The sequence below is a fragment of the Sinocyclocheilus rhinocerous genome, unplaced genomic scaffold (assembly GCF_001515625.1).
Source record: "Sinocyclocheilus rhinocerous isolate Xijiao unplaced genomic scaffold, SAMN03320098_v1.1 scaffold130, whole genome shotgun sequence".
NCBI lineage: Eukaryota > Metazoa > Chordata > Actinopteri > Cypriniformes > Cyprinidae > Sinocyclocheilus > Sinocyclocheilus rhinocerous.
In genome coordinates, this window is record NW_015623500.1 from 142522 (window position 1) to 167432 (window position 24911).

At 35.7% G+C, this 24911-nt stretch overlaps 1 protein-coding gene across 1 annotated transcript; it reads right to left on the reverse strand.

Annotated features, from left to right (window-relative positions):
* Positions 1-574: 574 nt before the first annotated feature.
* capn12 (calpain 12) lies at positions 575-24305 on the reverse strand. Its single transcript, XM_016574374.1, has 21 exons — positions 24028-24305; positions 23038-23107; positions 19333-19451; positions 15564-15697; positions 15153-15324; positions 14276-14359; positions 13684-13769; positions 13518-13595; positions 12620-12795; positions 11873-12132; positions 9387-9398; positions 9084-9286; positions 8927-8963; positions 8734-8808; positions 8588-8633; positions 7613-7674; positions 7010-7078; positions 6633-6711; positions 6395-6511; positions 2731-2783; positions 575-925 (listed from the first exon to the last, which is right to left on the reverse strand). Exons 1-21 carry the CDS (start codon positions 24211-24213, stop codon positions 899-901), a joined length of 2145 nt encoding a protein of 714 aa, XP_016429860.1. The 5' UTR covers positions 24214-24305; the 3' UTR covers positions 575-898.
* Between the last annotated feature and the right edge of the window lie 606 nt (positions 24306-24911).

Genomic DNA, 24911 nt, shown 5'->3' on the forward strand with positions numbered 1-24911 from the left:
GACTATAATAACGAGCCCCTGCTTTAAATGCATTAACAGTCCTGCTTGACTTCTAAAAGCATATGAAAGCAGATATGAATGTTCAAAATACATAAAAACGGCAATGACTGTATAAAGCCTCACTAATATTTAGAGAAATCAGTGACTCAAAATTTCAATCCAATAAATTGCATGATATTTGGATTAATCACATATCAATATTTGCTGGTCACACTAAATTAACATTAATTGACAGCTTTGCTAATGAAATGGATAAATGTGCTAGAATTCTTTTGAAATATAGATTGGTCACCTGTTCATCATTTACCTTCATTACAAATGCATATGACTTTCTTTTTTCTTTGTAACATAAAAGAAGATATTTAGAAGAATGCCCAAGCTTCTCTAACAATGGAAGCGAATGGCGATCACAATTGTTCCTGGTCTCCATTCACTTTCATTGCGTATGGTAAAAGAGCAGCTTGGACATCCTGCTAAATATCTCCTTTTGTGCTCCACAGAAGAAATGAAGGCATATGGGTTTGGAATGACATGAGAGTGAGGAAATGATGACAGAGTGTTCATTTACAAGTAAAATATTTCTATTAAAATATTCAAATGTTTTGATTATTCTGCATGCAAACACACACACAAACACATTGTGTTAGGTGTGTTAGGGTGGGGCGAGGGGGATGAAATGCAAAAGTCTGTTTTGTGTCCAGGCAGTAATGACCTACATGGTCATAGACCCCAACTGATGGAGCGATGAGTGGGTGGAAGCAACTGCAGGGCAAAGGTCCGCAGATCACAAATGAGATAGAAGAGGAGGAGATGTAGGAGACGTAGGCCCAGGTGGATGACGTCAGAGCAGTCTTGGCCTAGCAGGTCTGTCCCGCTGAGGTGTCGGGTCTGGACAGGCTCACACAGCCAACAGCTTGAGCAGCCACTGCACAAAGACCAGAGAAATTATTTAGGAAACGTGCTGTGCACATTATTAATAAATATATGCTTATATTATACATACATTGTATAGATACATGTAGACCGTAAAGGGACAGTTCTCCCCAAAATCTACATTCTGTCATTTATTTACACTTATGTTGATCCAAATGTGCATGACTTAATGTCTTTCTTCAGTGAAACATAAAAGATATTTTGAAAAATGTTGCTAATCAAACCATTTTGGTGACCACTAACTTACATGTACAAAACATTTTTCCAAATATTGTCTTGTGTTCCAAAAATAAAAGAAAGTTATACAGCTTTGAAATGACATGAGAGGAGTAAATGACAGAATTTTCATTTTTGGTCAAAATATCCCTTTAAATGTCACCATTCAAACCATTTCTAGGTATCGAGGAAATTGAAATAGGTATTTTTGTGGCTTTAAAATTTGTATTTATTTATTTAGCTAATTATTTTAGATTTATTTTAATTTTATTAATATACACTACCAGTCAAAGGTTTTTGAACAGTAAGATTTTTAATGTTTTTTAATGTCTCTTCTGCTCACCAAGCCTGCATTTATTTGATCCAAAGTACAGCAACAGTAAAATTTTGAAATATTTTTACTATTTAAAATAATGGTTTTCTATTTGAATGTATTTTAAAATGTAATTTAATCCTGTGATTTCAAAGCCTAATTTTTAGCATCATTACTCCAGTCACATGATCCTTCAGAAATCATTGTAATATTCTGATTTGCTGCTCAAAAACATGTATTATTATTATTATTATTTTGAAAAAAGCTGAATAGAATTGTTTTCAGGTTTCTTTGATGAATAGAAAGTTCAGAAGAGCAGCATTTATCTGAAATAGAAATCTTTTGTACTGGAGTAATGATGCTGAAAATTTTCATTCGTTCATTTTTTTTCTTTTTAATTTTATCTTGTATTATCAAAAGCTTTTAATTTCAGATAAATGCTGATCTTTGGATCTTTTGGATATTTCTAATGTACTCAACTGTTTTAAATATTGATAATAATAATAATAAAAATGTTTCATGAAAACATTTCAGCAAATCAGCATATTAGAATGATTTCTGAAGGATCATGTGACACGGAGATCTGGAGTAAGGATGCTGAAAATTTAGCTTTGATCACAGTAATAAATTACATTTTAAAATATATTTGTCATGCTACGGTGATATAAACGCACGAAGAAGATCAAGATAAATGCAAATAGTCTATTGATAAATCCAGGACGGACAGGCAGGAGCACACGTAGGGAAACATTCTCAATCACATCAATACCGGACGAGGGAAAACAGGAAAGACTACACTTTTTGAGGCAAATTAAGATAATTAACGACACACACCTGAACTAAATGACACAATCAAACATGAGGGAAAACTAGGTCACACAGAGCACACAGGGGCAAGAAAACACAAAAGTCCAATGGGGTGCGACAATATTCAAATGGAAAGCAGTTATTTTAAAGAGTAAAAGTATTTCACAATATTCCTGCTTTTGCTATATTTTGGATCAAATAAATGCAGGCTTGGTGAGTAGAAGAGAATTCTTTAAAAAACAAAAAAATCTTACTGTTCAAAAACTTTTGACTGGTAGTGTACATTTAAAATGACACTTTTTGTGAAGGACATTTATATCAAATTTCTCTTGACTATAGCTGGACACGCAGTGATATTTTTAATAAGCGTTAATCATTTTAACATTAGTCAGAGGGTGTTCAGAGATGGTTGTGGAAGAGATGGAAAGAAATTAGCAGATTTTGACAAAAAAAGATCTTACAGCGTTGATGCCCTTGTCCTTCACCTCTGGGTTGGTCTCTGACTCAAAAAGATCTGAGGAGAAACATCGGCAAGCTGAATCCTTCCAATTAACATGTTTACAGACTCTCACATCTATGCTAATGATGTCCTGAACATCTCAACAGCGTTTAGGCATGCCAATAAACAGCATGATGAGATGCAGTGCAACACAATTATATTTACCTTCACACTAGAATCAGATCGTGATAACCATATGTAAATGGGCATAACAAATACAATCTAACAAAAATAATAAATAACAAAATGGGTACATATAATCAGTGGACACTTTAAAAGGTACACCTTTCTAATAATGAGGAAACGTAATTTATAGCATGAGTAGTGTTTGTGCATTAACAGAATTGATTCAAAGAGATGTATGTGATTCTTTTATTATTTTGCTTCTGTGTGATATAAAGAGTGACATTCCAGTGCTTAAGGGAATAGTTCACCCAAAAATGAAAATTTGCTGAAAATTTACTCCGGTCATTCAAAGATGTTTCCTAATCGGAACAAATTTGGAGAAATTTAGCATTACATCACTTGTTCACCAGTGGATCCTTGGCAGTGAATGGGTGCCGTCAGAATGAGAGTCCAAACAGCTGACAAAAACATCACAATAATCCACAAGTGATCCACACGACTGTAATCAATCAGTTAACGTCAAGTGAATAGCAGCGTGTTTGTGAGAAACAAATTCATCATTAAAGCATTTTAACTTTACACCATCGCTTGGTTATTGCCAAAATCCATCATTCGTAATCATAATTCATAATCCATAGTCTGTAATCCACAGTAACACTTTCTCCAGTGAAAAACCCTGTTGTCTTCTTACATCAAAATCTACCTATATATTTGTTTAAAACTAGTTCGGATGGTTTTCACTAATAAACGGTGCTTGATCTGTGCATATTTCTTCCCTGATTCAGACTAACTTTTTTGCAGGAGAAAACAATGTTATAGATGTGGTCTCATATTTTAGCAGGAAGCAATGGTTTGAAGTTTAAAAACGTCTTGATGTTTTTGTTTTTTTACAAACACTTCAAGCTATTTACTTGATAAGACATTAACTGATGGACTGGAACCGTGTGGATTACTTGTGGATTATTGTGATGTTTTTAACAGCTGTTTGGACTCTCATTCTGACGGCACCCATTCACTGCAGAGGATCCAATGGTGAGTAAGTGATGCAATGGTAAATTTCTCCAAATCTGCTCCAATAAAGAACCAAACTCATCTACATCTTGAATAGCCTGAGGGTGAGTACATTCAGCAATTTTTCATTTTTGGGTAAACTATTCCTTTAAAATTTTAAATTCTGTGTGTTATTTTCCTCACAATGTCCTAATTCATCATAACATGGGTTCAACAAGATGCTCAGAGATTCTAGACCTGGACCTCCCACTTGATGGCAGGTTGGATCCATGGATTCACACTGTCTACGAGAAACTCTGACCCCTTCATCTGCATGTCACAGAAGGAATGGACTCTTTAGACCAAGCAATGTTTTTCCAGTCTTCTACTGACAAGTTTTGGGGAGTTTGTGCCCACTGTAGCCTCAGTGTCCTATTTTTGGCTGACAGGAGTGGAACCCATGGCCTGCTGCAGCTGTAGCACATCCACTGCCACATCTGACATGCTGTGTGTTTAGAGGAGCTCTTCTGCACAGCGCTGCTGTAACGCCTGGTTATTTCAGTTACTGCCACATTCCTCTCCATTTGAACCTGTCTGGTTTCCCCTCTGACCTCTCTGAATAACAAGGCATTTTTGTCCACAGCACTGCCACTCACTGGATGTTTTTGTGCTTTTTACACCATTCTCTACAGACTGATGTGCACAATCAGTCAGAGATCAGCAGATTCTGAGAAATTAAAACCATTCTGTCTCGCACTAACAATCATTTTATGGTCAAAGTCACTTAGATCGTGTTTCTTCCTCATTCCGATTGTTGGTTTGAATGAGAACTGAATGTTATTTAAATGTGAATTGCTTTTATGTATTAAATTGCTGCTGCATGATTGGCTGTTCGGATGTAGGGATCGTTCACCAAAAAATGAAAATTCTGTCATTAATTACTCCTCCTCATGTTGTTCCAAACCCGTGAGAGCTTCGCTCATCTTCGGAACACAAATTAAGATATTTTTGATTAAATGGAGAGAGCTTTCTGACCCTGCATAGACCGCAACAAGACTACCACGTTCAAGGCCCACAGAATTTTCAGAATTTACATTTTTGGATGAACTATCCCTTTAAGCAGGTGTACCTAATAAAGTGATCACTGAGTATATATATATATATATGACCCTGGAGCACAAAACCAGTCATAAGTCACAGTGTCACATGGGTATATTTGTAGCAATAGCCAAAAATTCATAGGTCAAAATTATTAATTTTTCTTTTAAGCCAAAAATCATTAGGATATTAAGTAAAGATCATGTTTCATGAAGATATTTAGTAAATTGCCTACTGTAAATATATTAAAACTTAATTTTTGATTAGTAATATGCATTTCTAAGAACATTTGGACAACTTTAAAGGCGATTTTCTTAATATTTCGATTTTTTTGCACCCTTAGATTCTAGATTTCCTTAATAGTTGTATCTCGGCCAAATATTGTCCTATCCTAACAAACCATACATCAATGGAAAGCTTATTCAGCTTTCAGATGATGTATAAATCTCAATTTCATAAAATTGACCCTTATGACTGGTTTTGTGGTCCAGGGTCTCACACACACAGTATATATATATATATTACAAATAGACACAGACTGCCCTTCAAAAGTTTTGGGTTTGGTAAGTTTTTTTTTTAATGCTTTTAAAAGTATTCTCTTATGCTCACTAAGGCCACAATTATTTGGTGCTCAGGAAACATTTCTTCTTAAATATTATTATCAATGTTAAAAACAATTGTGCTGCTTAATATTTTTGTGGAAACCATGATATAGATTTCTTTGATGTATAGAACGTTACAAATGAACAGCATTTATTTAAAATAGAAATCTTTTGTAACTTTATAAATTTTGTTACTGTCTACTTTTGATCAGTTTTAATGCATCCTTGCTGAAAAAAGCATTACTTCCCTAGTAAAAAAGTAATATATTTAAAATAAATTTATTTCATACTAAGTATATTTCAAATCTATTAACATATTTACTGACATATTGCTCAAGACTTACTGATATAAAAATTATAATGAGTTATTATTTTACTTTTTATAATTAGTTATTATTAATTATTATAATTTGTAGTACACTTGAACCAATCTTTCATACACTATTACACTCAAGTGTACTACAAGTGGTGACTAAATACATTTTTTAAATACAGAGATAGTATGTTAAAAGCGCATTTTAGTTCATATTCATGGTGTCCCAAAATAGCACAGTTGAGTACACTTAGATGATCTTAAGTTCATCTTAGGAAGTACTAAATAATCATTTTTAGTATATTAAGTACAAAATTAGTGCATGAAAATAGAGCACTTTAAGTACATTATGGAAATGTACTGTTTTTTCACCTGGGTACTTTGTTATTCTTCTAGTAATTTAGCACCTATAGTGGCTAATGAATCAGAAGTCTCGCACATTCATTTACTTCTGTGTTGCAAAATGGATAGGAAGAACACTCTGGTCATGCACTTACCAAAGAGCACCTGCAGTCTGGCAACACAAGACACAAAGCCATAGAAAGGCAGGTATTGTTCACCAGCGCCAAACCTCTCCCACAACAACTGCACCACAACATTGTCACACTCCACACCTGAGGGCAGAAACAGACACAGAAGGAGGGGGAGGGAACGTGAGTGCTGCAGAGGAGTGTAGAGACTCTAACTTTCCCTTTGTATATTAACACAGTGGTGTTTGCATATGTATGTGATCACCTGCAGCATTCAGAGCCAAACTGAGTTCAAATGGACTCATGGTTCCTGATGAATCCTCATCAAACTGGAAAAAGATAGACTGCGGGGGGAAATAATCATGAATTGTAATATCAAGCAATAATTTCTCCATGCTTTCTTGAAAGGAAGCCAGTGTTTGGGAATTCGCTCCGATACGACACTGGCACAGAGCACTAAGGCAAATGAGTTCATAAACCAGGTAAACAACAACAACATTTCAAGGTCTTTTGGTCTGTGCAAGACGAGCTCCATGTAACCTAACACAACCTGATAATTGTCACAGCTCAGTGTCCTCACTGCTCTTTCGAACACTGTGCCAAAGCTGAGAGTGACCTTTTCACGCATGAGAACTAAGATACCTGCAGATTGCGTAGGGAGGTGAGCAGCTTCTCTGCTTGAACTCTGCTCAGACGGCCTCTGCCACCAGTCTACACACAACCGTTAAGAATATTAACCAAGAATGGAAGAAAAATATACATGTAAATAAAATAGTATGCTAAAATAGTATGCTGCTGTTTAAATGTCTCTTATTCTTATCAAGGCTGCATTCATTTGATAACAAAAATACAGTAAAAACTGTAATATTGTGATGTAATATTACAATTTAAAATAACTGTGTTCTATCTTTAATATATGTTAAAATGTCATTTATTGCTGTGATTACAATTACTCAATTTTTCAGTGCAACATGACCTTTCAGAAATCTTTTATATATGCTGATTTGCTGTTCAGGAAACTATTTTATTATTAATGTTGAAAACAGCTGTGCTGCTTAATATTTTGTGGAAACGGTGATGCATCTTTTGCGGAATTATTTGTTAAATAAAAAGTTAGAACATCATGTATTTGAGATTTGTTATGCAATTTAACATTCTTTACTGTCACTTTTGATCAATTTAATGCATCCTTGCTGAATAAAAATATTAATTTCTTAAAGATATCGCTAAGTGGAAGAAGGATACGTCTTCCCCAAAGATGAGCTGTCTGCAGGTCTCCAGTGGAAGTTCATAGTCTTTTTCCAACACTAAAACACAAATAAAACACAAACAAGTGAAACCTCCCTACAGTGAAAAATAAATATACTAAAATGTATTTGAAATACATTTATTTAATGTTAAGTAAGTATACTACAAATTAATTTACATATTTATGTACTTAATATAAATATAAATACCCTGCACCTTTGGTATGCACTGTACTTTTGGTATGCTAAACTGGTATACTGTAAACTGAAACAACTAATTTTGTACTTAATGCACTTTAATTGTGCGGAAGTAGTCCAACTAAAGATATATTTAAGTATATTTGATTATGCTAAAGTGGAACTATTGCAAGTATATTTCAGGTAAACTTGAAATAGCTTGCATTTAAAGACCGATATTATTCAAAGATCATACAATCCTCATCAAAAGTTACATTAAAACACATTTTAGACTTAATATTAAGAAATGTGCATTGTGCACAAGTAGTACTCCAAATAAAGCTTAATTATAATTTTTATATCAGTAAGTCTCGAGCGATATTTCAGTAAGTAAACTAATAGATTTGAACTATACGTAGTATGAAACAAATGTATTAGTGGATCATGTATTATCACATGGTGATCCATTAAATATAAAATTTAAGCCACTGATATGGATGTTAATGTTGTGAGTGTAAATCATTGTATTATATAAAATGTTTTATTATATAACCATATTTTTATACAGTACTAGTATTTATTTACTTTTGCTTTTTATGTTTTTCTTCTACTTGCATACAAGTAGATGAATGTATAGCAACACTGCTGGAATTCATCACACTAGCTTAACTTTATAGTAAGGGAAGCTACATAATACTTCCACCTTGTGGCCATTTGTGGTACATTAAGTATGTTTGCTTAAATATTGTGAACAATCACTGTGGTGACAGCTTGTGCTAAATGTGTACATCCAGACCTGAGTTCACCAGGTTCATGAACTGCACAGCATTCACTCTGTCATCCTGGAAAGTGAAAAACATAAAGACATAGTTAGAGATGTTTGCTTTCTTCAATGATTCATCAGATGCCCACAAATCTTTTCCACTCTAGAATGTGACTTACCGATCCAGCTTTTTCATCAAACCACTTCTGCACCCTAAACTGATCCTCAGGTAAGACTGGCTTTGACATTACCATCTGTGGAATGACAAACACACATGTACATACAGAGAGCAACATAAATATTTAATATCATATTTATTTACACACATAGACAGTTGTTCTTCTTTCTCATTTCAGTCAGTAGATGTCTTACCACTGAGTAGTTGTTGGTGCAGGGGAAATCCTGGAACCTGTAAAGCAGATTTGAAACTGTTTTATGGTTAACCGCTGGACAGACATACTGCAAACAGCACGGTGCCACAATCACAACAGAGAACTGATAGAAATTAGACGTTTTTCATTCTTTGTACCCCTGTATGTTGCCGGTTTTGGTGTAAACACGGAGGAAGAACTCCCCCTGCTGGTTGGGCCTGTAGGTGGAGGCTAGGATGACATAACTGCCAGGCTCTAGGTGCACCTTCCGCCACACGCTCCTAATGCTACGGTACTTTCCAGAGCGAGTAACTGGACTGTTGTTGGAGAAGAATGGCTGGTCCAGAGATCCTGGTTTGTCCTGCAGTTAAAGGTAGAAAAATGTGAAAGTGTGTGCATGTGTTTGTATTTCAAAGATCTGTATTTTAATGCTGCTAGCTGTTATTCAGTCAGTTGCTCACCTCAGGGGGAACCTGAAAAAGACAAGGAGGAGGTAAGTCAAGAGAGAAAAAAGGGCTAAATAAATTTGCAATGGAAAAAAAAAACATTTAAAATATACATTAAACAAATAAAAAAGCTAAAGTTACAAAGATGAAAATTGAGCTAATTGTTTATTTGTCCCTCCCACATTAAAATGTATAATTTTTATTGTATAATTATTAAATAATTTAGATTTTATTATTAAAATGTTTTTATTATTAGCCTTCACACAAAACACAACATATGTGACAGCATATATGAGCCTATACAGGGGCGTCATGCACTCATTATTTTTGAGGGGGCACTCCTTTTTATTCGAAACATCCCCAAACGCATGAACTATATCATGAAATATCTTGATTCCCACCTTTATAGATTATGTAGATCTATGATGGTCAACGTAACCTAATAATGTAATATATTAACTATGCATAAAAACCTGTCTATTTACTTAAGTAACAGGGTGTCATGCCATAAAATATTTTTAGTACGACTAACTTTGTATTTAATGTGAATTTAGTAAAAACATTGTAAGTTAGGCTAAAATCTTAAAATCACTGAAGCTGTATACACTTTGAAATTAATATCTTACAGATTTGTACAAACATTTTCACTTTGAATGGGCATGACGCCTCTGAGCCTATATGATATTTTGTATATAAAGTATATACATACACAGTATGTACAGTGTATAATTTTTTTTTAAAATTTCTTTGTAAGACGCCTCTTATGCTCAAAAAGGCTGCATTTACAGACCTGCCAACCTTGGAAAAGATTTTCGAGTACCATCAGTGTGACGGGACGGGCATACACAGTATGTACAGTGTATAATTTTTTTTTTAAATTTCTTTGTAAGACGCCTCTTATGCTCAAAAGGGCTGCATTTACAGACCTGCCAACCTTGGAAAAGATTTTCGAGTACCATCAGTGTGACGGGACGGGACACTGGGTTTTGGGGGGGGGGATGGTTCATATATTCCTAGATATCTACATTATTACCTCAAGCTCCTTGATGGCTAATATCAAAATCGTAAATGTGCAAGCTTTAATGTTAAATATTAGCAGGTCTGCACTCCTTTAACCACGGTTTTCGGTTAGGTTCAGCTCTGATGGCTTGGCACATCAGAGTATTTTTATTTTATTAATTAATTTACTTATTGCTATTTAAAAGAAAGCAAAAAAACCAACAACAAAAAAAACTCCAGTACATTTTAAATAAACGCCAGTACACTTCTGTACACTGTAGAAAAACATGGCTTACCATATGTCAACTTAAAATTTATTTTGAGAGAAGTATTATTTTTACTCAAAATAGGGGTGATTGATTGGTCATTATTGAGTGCTGTAAACACATATAATGTATGTGTCATTCATACAGGAAGCTGGAGGGCGCCCTCGAGTACAAACTCCACATATGCATCACAGAAGTAACAGAACTGATGACGCTCCAGGAAAACCCTAATATGGACAAAGGCATCCAGCTATCACTGTAGCCGAATAAAAAGAATATAAAAACATTTAAACTGATCAAACATAAAGACAATAAACACTCGACTGCAACAATGTATAGTTTATCTGGGTTCTTCAAGCCATCTCGGGTATTTTCATAATAATTATGAATTTTTATAATCCATTGCTAATCGATAGGCTTTTTTACAGTATAGAACATATTTATTACAAAAGGAAGTTATTTCAAACACTCGACTGATGTTGTGAAGTAAAATGCTAAAATCTTCTCTTTTGTAGGACAACAGGTTTAGAGATGCTTCTCATTACAAATCATCACAAGGAAAGATGTTTGGCGTGCGTTGCTTTTTAAAATGCATGTGCGTTGCTTTTTAAAATGCACGTTATAAGCGGGGAGAAGTTTCCTCATCTCAAGCAGAGCCAGTCCAGACAAAAATAAAATGCACGTAAATTATTTAAACGAATAATAAACCCAGCGCTCTGATTGGTCGAACTCTTCTTTTGAGTACTATGTGTGGACGAAGGCGTCACCAGATTTTTGCGTAGCTTTTTAGAGTGACAAATCGTGTACTTTGAAGTCAAAATGCGTACCCACTACGCAAAATGTGTACAGGTTGGCAGGTCTGCATTTATTTAATCCAAAATACAGTAAAAACAGTAATATTGTGAAGTATTATTACAATTTAAAATAGCATATGATGCTGTTTTCTATTTAAATATATTTCAAAATGTAATTTACTCCTAAGATGGCAAAGCTGAATTTTGTGAAGACATTACTCCAGTCTTGAGTCTTGTTTTTATTATTATTTTAACTAATTATTATATAAAAAATTATTAAATGATGTAATATGCTTCACTCTGTACATCAATAATGATTCATTTAATGGCTCTGCATCATAAAGTACGAAAAATACATTACTATTATACTATATTTTAGGTCTGGCTTAAAATGCACCACTCAGATTTATATAATATGTAACAGGGGGTCTCAATCTCTCACCTTGTAGATGTGAAATGCGATGTAGAGAAAGTTGACTTTATCTTTTTGTCTGCGGTATTTCTGGAGAAGCTCCACCAGTACCGTGCACTTCTTCTTTTTCTCTCCCTGTTTCTCAGTCTTGCTCACAGGAGCCACCACAACACCTACTTCATCGTCTTCTCCATCTCCTTCCTCCCCTTCTTCATTCTCTCCATAATCATAATCATCCACATCTTTCTCAGACAGAATCATCTGGAACTGAGGATTTTTGCAGAAAGATCCTACAGAATTGAATAAGAGTAATAAGCGATGAGGAAGCATGTTAAGAAAGTTGTTACAGTGTAAAAAATATTTTTAGAGCAAATAAATAATGCTGAAAAATAACCATACTTCTACTTTATTATTGCATTATACTTTCTTGTTGAAAACAGTTGCACTGTTTAATATTTTTATGGAAATCTTTTTTTAAATCATAAACGTACTGAATGTTGCTGAAAAAAATCTTACTGATCCCAAATTTTTTAACTGTATATTATATTATATTATATTATATGTAACACTTTAGTGTTGGGACCAATTCTCACTATTTACTAGTTGCTTATCAGCATGCATATTACTAGCATATTGGCTGTTTATGCAGAATGCCTTATTCTGCATGACCATATTCTACATCCTTAATCCTACCCAATACCTAAACTTAACAACTACCTTATTAACTAATAATAAGCAGTATTTAGCAGACATATTTGTTAACAAACATGCAATTACTGGGGTATCGTCGGCTGCCCCCTGCAGAGCACATTGGGACCCAGGTGCCCTGATGTGAGCTCAATGTCCAGGACGGGGTGGCCGTGTCATCACTCGCCTCCCCTGACATAGAGTCCGGATTCACACTGCACATTTCCACTGTATTAAACAGCAGACAAAAGTCTTCTATTCCAATCCTAAAAAACATAAATGCTTATGAAGTCCAGACACAGATAGATTTAAAAGGATAGTTCACCCCAAAATTAAAACGTTGTCACCATTTACTCACCCTCAAGCTGTTCCAAATCAGTTTCTTTCTTCTCTTGAGCACAAAAGAAGATATTTTGAAGAATATTGGTAACCAAACAGTTGATTGTAGCCTTTGACTTGGGTACTATGGAAATCAGTGGTTACTGTCAACTGTTTGGTTACATTCTTCAAAATATTTTCTTATGTGTTCAACAGGAAAAAAAAAAAGCTTATACAGGTTTGGAACAACTAAATGACAGAATTTTCATTTTTGGGTTAACTATCACTTTAACTAAATGGCCTATTAAGGGATGCGCTAACTGCAGTGGCAGTTATTATTAGTAGTAGTGTTAGCAGTGCTATATAATTCTTGGCATTTAATTGATTCCTGTTTGGCATGTGCTCAACAATAGCGAGAGATAGAGATAGAGATGTGTGTGTGTCACTCCCATGATAAAATCAATGGCTTTGTCTACACTGGAAGCACCAGCTGATGAGCAGCCTGTTTCTATTTTTAGTGTGCTGCAGAGCCGCTTTATTTTCACAATTTGTCTGACATAAAATGTTTCTACAAATATTACGTTTCTGTGCATGTCCCAAGATAAAATTGTGATTGTGTGAGTTACGGAAATGTGTCTGGAAGAATTGTGTACAGTGTACATTTACCTACCAGAATTCTCCATCTTCAACTTTCGCCAACTCCAGTCTGGCCTTCTGAGCATTATCTATAACGTCCCAGTCTTTACACCTGCACACACACAAACACAAATGTGCAGTCTTTAGCAGCCATTGAGATGCAACTCTGGTAAGAAGTGAGCTCCTGAGGTCTTTCTCACTTGTCACTCCAGGGTCCACAGTACTCGACAAACCCCCAGGGGTTACGCAGCCTCAGCAGTAAGACCTCTTCAGACGTCCTCTGGACCTAGACACACACAAACAGAGCATGTGAGAACCTATGGGGTGTATATTAGGTTCTCAAGGGCACTAACACACAGAGATGTTTGCCAAAAGCTATTAAAAATCACTTATTGGATGAGTCATTCACTGTCTATCAAATGCCCAGGTCATAATTCACGCCAAATTCAATCAATCAATCAATCAATCTAAGGAAAACAACCTCACAATCCCCCAAAAAGTTACACTTTATTTTAAAGTATCCCTGTAAGTGTAATTATACATTTATTAAGTGTTTTTATTGTGTAGTGTAGTTATTAAGTGTAATTACACATTTAAGTACTGAGTAATATTAATTAAGAACATGTACTACTTACTATAGGGTTAGGATCAGGAATAGGGTTTTAGTTTAGGATTAGCTGCATGTAATTATGCATAATTTACTATAGTACAGAATACTGTAAAATAAAGTACCCCCCCCCCTCCAGTGTTCATGTTTTTGAAATCATGTATATGTGCGTGTTATATTCATACCTTATCTGTATCAGTGATGGCATATGCATGACCTTTGATAAGACCCTCTGATGTCACAGTGCCAATCTCCTTTACACTCGCAGCCTGCGCACAATACACAATATATGCATGTTTATTATGTATACAGTCATGTATATTTTATATTGTATATGTCTTTTATGTTCACCAAGGGCACATTTGTTTGATCAAAAAAAGCAGTAAAAACAATATTGTGAAATATTGCTACAATTTAACCTAACAATTTTCTGTTGGAATAAATTTTACAGCATTATTTATTCCATAATTAAATTTATTAAAAAAATGTTAACAGCCATTACTCCAGTCTTCAGTGTCACATTATAATTCAGAAACCATTGTTGATATGCAATGTTTAAAAAAGTTGTGCTGCAAAAAATATTTTTGAATAGAATAGAATAGACAGTTCAAAAAACAACATTTATGTGAAATAGAAATCTTTTGTCATATTATAAACATCTGTAATGTCACTTTTAATTAATTTAATGCATCCTTGCATTAAATTGTTTATTTAAGTAGCATATACTGTATAATAACCCATAGCAGATCTATACAGGTGGAGCTGGGGATGTGGAGGATTTCAGAGGAACTCTGAAAGCGTACTGCCAACTGCTCTAGTGAATGCTAACCAGTGATTTAAATGTAAAGCAGTAAGCTCATTGGCTGCATATGCAACATGAATAGTTGTGAATATAATCAGTTTGCGTTAGGGACCCATCAGCCTGCGCCATCTAGAGTGTAATGACAGAACTTGCTGTTAAATTCTTAAAAAAAGAGAGAAAATCTTACTGACCCCAAACATTTAAACGGTAGTGTTCGTGTGTGCATGTGTCACTGTGTTTGTGTGAATATGTGTCCATACATGTATGAAGCAGCTGAGCAGGCTGCTCCTAGCCAGGGCAGCAGTGATGCCCCTCCAGAGCATGCGTGGGGGCCGAGAAGACACGGGGAGGGAGTAGGCAATGCCCCCCGTAAAATCCTCCATTCCTTCTGAGATAATTCCCCCTTTCAGACTGCCATAAGAACCAATCAGCCTTTGAGAACAGACAGACACGTATACAAATATTACTAATTGGCTTCTATTGGTTAGATTGATTTCACATTAATTATTCTACATCTATGAAATGCATTTGATTATTTTTCACAACTGGATGTTTTTTCCAAAAATATCAGTCTTTAAATAACACAAAGGAACAATGGCCTTCACGTGAGCGGTGTCACTAATGAACAGTCACGCGCCCACACAGTCAAGGACACATATGCTGGAACTGACTTGGCATAAGCTTTCTCCACCAGGGCGCTCCAGAACTCGTTGGTGGCGCGAGAGTAGCTGAAAAGCAGACGGCCCTCTCTCACAGGCAGCCTGTCATCCACTACCACCTCCACCCACTCACCATACTGCCAGAACTGCATCACACACACACACACACACACACACACACACACAGAGAAAGAATAGGGTTACATTTGCTCTATACAAGCACTTTTGGGTGTTGATGTACCCAAAAAAGTGGGCTGTTTTACTGTTCTGTATCTGTCACGGTTTTGCAACATTTTGACCAGTACATTTCCTCTTTTTAAAAGGGGTCAATGTAATTAATGTACATTGTATGAAAATATAAAAAGAAAAATTCAAAAAAAAAGAAGAGGGAAAAAATTGTTAAGATTTTTTAAATAATAGTCTTTTTTTTATATTTTATTTTATTTTTTATTTTTTTTAAATGTCTCTTATGCTCACCAAAGCTGTATTATTTAGACCAAAAAATGCAGTAAATATTAACATTTAATATAACAGTTTTCTAATTCAGTTTATTTAAAAATGTAATTTATTCTTTTAATTGCATACTGAATTTTCATCAGTCATTACTCCAGTCTTTAGTGTCAGATGATCCTTCAGAAATAATTTTAATATGCTGTTTTGGTGCTCAAGAAATTTTTTTTTTAATTAATGCTGAAAACCGTTGTGCTGCTTAAAATTTTTGTGAGAACCATGATACTGTATATAAATTTAATTTTTTTGATTGTTTGATGAATAGAAAGTTCAACAGAACAGCATTTATTTAAAATAAAATTCTTTTGTAACATTATAAATGTCCACTTTTCATCAATTTAATTCATCCTTGCTGAATAAAAGTATTAATTTCTTTAAAAAAACAACAAAAAAAAACAAACAAAACATACTCACCCAAACTTCTGAATGGTAGTGCACTTTCATTTACCTAAGAGCCATAAAGGCACAGCAGCAAAAACTGTGGAAAATAGTCATGGAAAACTAAATATGCTGACTGTTTTGGTGTAAAACTGAACGCGTTCATATATTATTAAAGTAATAAAAACTGTATGAATGACCCCTTAAATGTGAAGTTGAAAGACTTTCTGTGATGTTAGACAGGCAGGTATGGACCTGTTGATGTGCATGTCCATGTGTCTGTGTCCATGTCCTTGGGCTACAGTAACAAGTCTAGACATTTCAGGAATCGTCCACCAATCAACAGTCTTCTCATTTCCCTCCTGTCACTCAGTTTTTGATGTGTCTTCTTTCTTTCCTGTCCTCTCTAACCCTCCTGGATCAGGTCAAGTCATGTTGTGCATAGCTGTTTAGCCTCTGAATGTACTACTGTGGCAGGCAGAAGGTAATTATATGATGAGAACGCCATAACAATTACATAACGCTGAGCAACCTTCCATAAGAGTTCTTCAGTGCTAATATGTTTTGATTGTTTAATTAACTGTGCTGTTATCTCACAAGTTTGCCCTCAGTTTACAACCACGCACACAACAGCACATAAGCCACGAGAGCTGTAGTGGCTTGTTTTATTGCACGCTTTGTCAAGGTGAACTCTCTGAAACAAATAGCATTGCAGTAATAATTACACACGCAGTGGTTCATTTGTCACTTTGTGCTTCAGAAAAATAAACCCTGAGGAGTAGGTGAGTAAAATGTGTGGTTTATTTATCATATACACCACATATTTAGAAAGGGCTCATTATATACAACAGCCTGTAATTGAGAGATGCATATGTGAACGTGAACAGCTAAAAGGCTGTTTTGTTTGGATTGTTTTTTGTTTGTTTGTTTTGTGTTTGGTTTTGTTTTAATTTTGTTTTATTTTCTACATGGTAGTTTGAAATTTGTCAGTAAACTTATCCGAGTCTAAAAAATATATCATCCTTGTTTTTTGATAATTTTAAAAATCTCATAAAAACATAACTTTTGCCTAAAGAATTATTAAATGAAGCATTTTCCCTAAAATAGTACCAGTGATGTGAGTAAAATGGGGTAAATAAACGGGGCTGAAAAAAAAACATACAATAAAAAACATACAATAAACATATGATATTCATACTATTTCTCATGCAAAAAATATGTATATTAAGAATTTTTTCACTTAAAAAAATTAATTTGGACAGTTTTCATATGCAAATAATGCAAAAATAACAATTTGTGATAGGATTAGGCATTAATAATTTCTTTCTTTCTTTCTTTTTCGGTCTCTTTTCTCTCTGTCTAGGGACGTTCACACAAAAAGGAATTTTTTTTTGGTCCATAATTTTTTGGTCAGTGGAAACCAGAACTGTTTGGTTACCAATATTTATCAAAATATTTTCTTTTCTGTTTCGCTAAATAGTCATAAAAGTCATATAGGATTGGAACAACATGAGGGAACGTAAATAATGAAAGAATTTTTGGGTGAACATGGCACATCTTACCCCACTCTCTGCTGCTGTATTTAGCGGAAGAGGAAGGTGATAGACCTTATTTAAAAGGATAGTTCATTCAGTAATATCTGTCAGTAATTTTATGAACACAATTTGTCTTTTGTCACCACTAGCCCCTATCAAAACACTAGGTGAGATTCCCCCCAAAACCCCCCCTGTAATTTGCCCTCTGTATACACTTGTGATGTGATTGACAGGTTTAGATGAACAAACTCCACCCACCTTCACTTCTTTCAGTAAATCAGTTTACTTTCATGTTGCCTTGAGCCTCACAGTGGGACTCTTTTTTTCAGGCTACCACTATAAGCACAGCTCTCTTTTTTAAGTGTGTCTCTCTCTCTCTAGTGGTTCTCTCTCTGTGAATGAAAAACAGACAACTGAATTATGATCACTTGTGCCAATGCGGTGCGTGTTTAAAGGGGGAGGGGCATGCCCTCTTTTTTTCAGGCTACCACTATGAGCACAGCTTTCTTTTTTAAGTGTATGTCTCTCTCTCTAGTGGTTCCTGCTAAATTACAAGGCCGACAGGATTCCTGAGGGGTGGACAAAATAAAGACTATTCTGGTCTTATCTGTTTTTTTTTTTTCTTATCAGTAATTGTGGAAACTGTGTAAGCAAGCACTCATACATGAGATTTCGCAACTCTGGGATCATTTTAAGAGGTGTGGTCATTCCAAACTTTGTATTTAATTGACCAGCATGGTTCTAATCAGATCATTAGTGGACCAAGTGAATAGTAGCTAGAGGGTAAACGCTGATTTTGAAGGGGCCTGCAACAAATATACAACACGGGAACAAACAGAAACGCAATGTTCCTTCTCTGTGAATGAAAAACAGACAACTGAATTATGATCACTTGTGCCAATGCGGTGCGTGTTTAAAGGGGGAGGGGCATGCAGATGTACATGTCATCGAGACAAAAGGAAGATGACGGGAGCTGTTTCTGGAAAAAGCCTCAGCTGTTAGGGATGGTAAGGTCAGAGAAGACTGATTCTAATTACCATGCCTACTACATCTCCAGCTAGAGGTAAATCCAGACCCTTAATTACACAGAAGACATTCAAACGAGGATATAAATGCTGGACGGATTCGACTCGCTCACAGACCCCCACTTGGACTATTAAAATGGACCCCTTTATGTAAAATTTATGAGTTCTTTTATGCTTTCCCTATGCATCTTTTATTTACTAATCTCAGTTTAATTTAAGATTAAATAGCAATTGTGGATGAAAAACATGACGTATTGTGTTACTTCTAAAGAATAACCTCATAAATTGTCTCATAATTGTTGTTTTTAATCTAGGTTTCCCGTTCCCCCTTACCCTAAAACGAAAGATGCCAGCGTAGGATTCACTCAGGCTTTGTCCAGATGGAACCACTTTCACAAACAGAGTCGGGTGCATGGTGAGACAGGACAGGGCCGCCAACAGCCAGCAGTTACCTACAGCAAGACACAGTGACAGGCTGTGTTACACAACCAGTGTTGGGGAAAGTTACTTTTAAAAGTAATGCATTACAATATTGCGTTACTCCCTAAAAAAGTAACTAATTACGTTACTTAGTTACTTTTTATGGAAAAGTAATGCGTTACATTACTTTTGCTTTACTTTCACGTTACTTTTTAAATATGAGCAGGGCTTGATTGTTTTTAATATAAAAAGTTCTATTTATAGCAAATGTAAAAGCCCTTTCACACCAAAAAGTGTAATGAATAAACCTCAGGCTGAAGGAAAATCACGTCTGTACAGTAGAACGCAGGAGAAGAAACACTCTTCAGCAATAAAAAAAAAAACAATGAAGCACAATTGTTAGTTTATCAAAAGTCATTTTTGCTTATTAGTATGATTGAACTGGATCATCTCCCAATATGGGAGACTTGTCAGTCAATAAATGGGAAAACAAAGTAATTGGCGTTACTTTTTTAAAAAAATAACTCAGATATTTTCTTGTAAATTAAAAAAGTAATGCGTTACTTTACTAGTTACTTGAAAAAAGTAATCTGATTACGTAACTCACGTTACTTGTAATGCGTTACCCCCAACACTGTACACAACACATAAATTACATCAATATTTATGACATATGACCACAGCCTCAAACAAAAGTGGAAATTCAGGCTTTGAAGAAGCAGGAGACATGTGGTCTGTCTCCCGCACAGTGACATTCCTCTGTAACAGGTAACAGCTGTTCGTTTGCCCCGTGTGGGGGAAAACAGAAATGGATTCGGCGTGACAACACTTCATAAAAAACATACTTAACACGGCAGCTCCCATAGGAACGACACCAAACAGAGCTCTACAATGCTCTACAATGGAGTACATCCAATTAATCTTCAAACCGCAAGCAAATGGGCTGGATATGTTGATGTGGAAAGCCACTTGAAAACAAATAATTAAAATTTATGCTTGAAGTGCTAAGAATAAGGCATTATTGGGCAGATTTCCATTCAAATGAGAATATTTACATGCGTTGTGTAGATTATTTAGTGATGCGTTGCGATGTTTATATATTATTTAGAGAGACCACCCAAATCCTGAGTGGCAAATGCACACTTCATGATTTAAGCAAAGATCTGCCTGCTTTGATGCAAGAGGCCCACAGTTCTTTGCATGTGGGTTTTACCAAGACAACTCAGAAAAGTCAGAAATGTTGGATTTCGCAATAAATGATGTTGCCGTGACAAGGATATTGTTTGGTATTTCCACTCAAGTATCTATGGATACCCCTTAAATTGCATTGTATCCTTGGGGGATACAAAAAGGGAGTCAGCCCTTTTCCGGAAAATTAATGATAAATTACCGCTTAAAGATCATGTGTGGACAGGACCTTTTGAGAAATACTGGTAAATCAGATTTGGCAGTTTGCTGGAATGAGAGGTTGTGGCATTACCAGTAAATTTCTGTTTTGATGCTTTATGTGAACAAAGCACAAGAATATTGGTATGATGTAACAAGTCTGCATTAGGCCAGTCATAAAGTTCTGACTCTGCAAAAGATGGGAACGCAATGGTCAAATGTGTCTATTTGCATGTTTACATAAAAAAACAAAACAATGGAAAAGCAGCAGTGTGGAATGAAAAACGTGTTGGGCAGCCAGCCATATAGAATGCGTTTTGTTTAAAAACTTGAGATGGAAGGTCTCTGTGGAGAAGAACATGTTTGTTCGTGTGTGTGCGTTTCAGCGTTCCTTGTAATTTTGTGCTCCACTTTTGACATATGCTTCTAACAAATACGACCTCTGAAGGGTGCAAACTTCGAAATATAAGACACAACAATTTAATTACAATTAAAGCGCTTTTGTGCAGATTCAGAGGATGGTGCAACATTTAAAGGTCATTTCCGAATTCCATTTCCATTTTGCTGTGGATGGCATCTTAATTGTAATAGAAGCCATTTTCAAAAATTACAAAGGTGAAAAGTGAAAGGGAAATTGGCTAATGAGTGAGTTGGACTAATTTCTGAGAAAATCAACTTTGCAATGTAATATATGCTTTGGATAAAAGCATCTGCCAAATATATAAATGTTTATATATTTTATATGTTACTTGGGGAACAAAAAACTGTAAATGAATAAACTGAAAATGAAAGCAATATTTTGAAAAAAAAGAAAGAAAAGAAATTGTAGTACTGTATCTTAATTTTTTTGATGTATTTGATAATAGTAATGATTTTTTATATATATATATATACTGCACCTTTTAGGGGTTATTTAGATTCTGACAGGCACAGGTTTTGCTATGGTGCATGCATCAAAATGCATGGTAAATGTGATCCTGGACCACAAAAACAGTCATAAGTAGCACAGGTATATTTGTAGCAATAGCCAAAAATACATTGTATGGGTCAAAATTATCGATTTTTATTTTGTAAATTACCTACTGTAAATATCAAAACGTAATTTTTGATTAGCAATATGCATTGCTAAGGACTTAATTTGGACAACATTAAAGGCGATTTTCTCAATATTTAGATTTTTTGAACCCGCAGATTCCAGATTTTCAAATAGTTGTATCTCCAAGTCCAAATATTGTCCTATCCTAACAAACCATACATCAATGGAAAGCTTATTTATTCATATGATATGATGTATACATCTCAATTTAAAAAAAATTACCCTTATGACTGGTTTTGTGGTCCAGGGTCACAAATAAACACTGAACTCATTCGGCATTCAGCATTCGGCATTCATCGGATTTAAATAAATGTATTTCTGTAACAAAGACGTTCCACATTTCATTGACTCTTATTGAATTATGATTTTACTTGATATATACCTTGTTCATATGAGTTGAAAAGGCACAAATTTCTGGTCTGGTGTTGATAAAGGGGTACTTGACCCTTTCTCATGGGACTTTGGGGGTACGAAAGACAAAAAATGGTTGGGAAACACTTAATTATAGAATACAGCTGCGCATATAAACGCTGAATATCTCGCCAACACTCCACATCAAAGAAAACACTTTCCATCAACACCAAATCAACGCCATATGTAGAAAGCAAGCGAGAGGGGTAAGGCAAAACAATAAAACAATACCCGCTGTGCACAATAATTGTTATTCTTTAGGTGGGTGGAAATGGGGGGCGGGAGAGGGAGGGGTGTACAGATGATGCCAATCCGACCTCTCGCTCCCTCCTTCTTCCCTCTGCTTTCATCCCTCCCTGTCTCTAGTACATTTGTCATGTTTTTGATGTGAGTGGCCTGCGGCGGCTCCATGTTGCATCTCTCAGCAGAGACTCTGCAGGAGGCTCTGAGATCAGCGCAGTGTCTCGAGGCTACAGGGGCAGAATTGGGATAGTACATTAAGCATGATGAGGAAGATCTGGGTGGAAGAGGATGGGGGGGAGGGCATCTGCATGATAAGGAGAGGAAGAGTGGGAGCGTTGCCAAAGACGGATATTTCACTGATAGCGCTCATGCCTTGAGGGTGCTTTCGGGTGATTTGGTTTCTGAGAAGTGCAGTAAGGCGTTATCCCATTATCCTGGCATAAAATATGAACAACCGTGCGCTAACACGAGCGTACACTCACCCAGCTGGCCCTGGCAGATATCGGTGGTGCCCATGGTGCCCTCAACAAAGACAGCATTACTTGTGATTTCCTGAAGAGGGGGAGAGGTGGGGAAGAAAGATGGGTGTGAGCCAAAAACAATTTGCAAGTACATGTGATGAGCTGATGAGGACATCTGAAAACACATGCAAGAACTATACAGGTTCATGGTCGGTCTGTCTTAAAGGAATAAATCATCAAGAAAATTAAAATTCTTTCATCATTTACTCGCCCTCTTGTCATTTCAAATCTGTATGCATCTGTGTCTTCTGTGGAACACAAAAGAAGATATTTGGAAGAATATGTTCCCATTGACTTGGAACCAAAACTGTTTAGTTGCCAACATTCTTCAAAATATCTTCTTTTGTGTTCAGCAGACGAAAGAAATTCATACAGGTTCGGAATGGCATGAGGGTGAGTAAATTATGACAGAATTTTTGAGTATTTTTAAACAAATTAAAAACATATCTAAATTATTGACAGATTTTGCGAAAATCCGCACATTTTTCAGCCTTTTTGTTTTAATGTATAGGCTAAGGCTATATATTTTTGCTTTCATCCAGTTTCATTTTCTGTTTAATGTAATTTTACTTGCTTCTGCGTTTTCTAGTACATGCAGGTTGTATAACTATGATGTAATTTCCCCTTGAGGTGTAACATCACCCTAAATGACCACATAAAGTGTGAGGGACTTTACTGGTGTTCAATGAAAATTCTTGTTTTCTACTTCACTTTTAGATGTTTCTTTTAACTTATTGTCAAATATTGTCAAAATGACTGGTGATAAATGTTATTATACATTGTTACCAATTAAATTTGCTGTAAAATCACGGCATAGACACAATCTAAACGTATTCTTTCTGGGAAAAAACAAAACAAAAAACAATCCATTTGAACCTTAATTATGCTGATAATAAAAAAAGACTATTCTCATAGTAGTAATTAACCTAACTTGTGTATAAATTAAGTTACCTTTGGGCGCAGCCACTTCACTGCCTTTTTAGGATCAGGATCCACTGGAATGCCGAGGGAGCTTTGGTTCGCTGCAAACACCGTGTCAGAGAACAGAGCAGCAGATTTGAGGCACTTCTGCAGCAGGGCGTCAAAGTCTTGATCTTTGAACTTCACCGGATTGTCAATGGAGCCTAACTCAGACATCTCTTCAGATCAGCAGAGAGGATCAGATGCGGTAGTACTGTCACAGGCTGTGCAAAAGTTTCTGAACTTTAGAAAAGTTTGGAGCAGCAGCACAGCCCATCCTATTCCCACCCTCTCAAGTTGACTGCCCCTGGGAGGCGGAGACGTATGCTAATGTACGAGTTGCTTAAATAGCTTGGCTACCTGGACTGATACTTGATGTAAATTAGTCTTGCTGCTAATATTTAGATAATTTATTTGTCTGTTATTAGCAAACGTATCGCTTCGATACCAAAACAGTCATTGATGAATATTTTGGGACAAAAAAAATATAATATAGGCGTCTGCGTGTCTCCGAATATCTAACGCCATTTAATATAATATTTTCTGAAATATATACACCGGGGAATTTAAATTCAACAAAAATGATCATCTGTTATGTGTGTGTGTGCGTGTGTGAAATAACACTTTCACCACTAGATGGCACTGCGAAGCCATACCTCAGTTTCACAGTTCTAGTTCTCAGTTGTGGATTGTCATTCTAAATCAGGGCTGCCCAAACTCGGTCCTGGAGGGCCGGTGTCCTGAAGAGTTTAGCTCCAACCCCAATTAAACACACCTGAACCAGATAATCAAGCTCTTACTGCATACTAGAAAGTTAAAGGCAGGTGTGTTGAGGCAAGTTGGAGCTAAACTCTGCAGGACACCGGCCTTCCAGG

Bases quoted from the DNA above. Each gene is read 5' to 3' on its own strand.
- capn12 (XM_016574374.1), bottom strand. From the start codon at position 24,213: ATGTCTGAGTTAGGCTCCATTGACAATCCGGTGAAGTTCAAAGATCAA. The intron at 7,079-7,612 runs GTATCCTTCTTC...GGTTGTGTGTAG, and splicing joins AGCTCATCTTTGGGGAAGAC to ACTGGTGGCAGAGGCCGTCT. The intron at 926-2,730 runs GTAAGATCTTTT...GTCTTTGTGCAG, and splicing joins AGGACAAGGGCATCAACGCT to TGGCTGCTCAAGCTGTTGGC.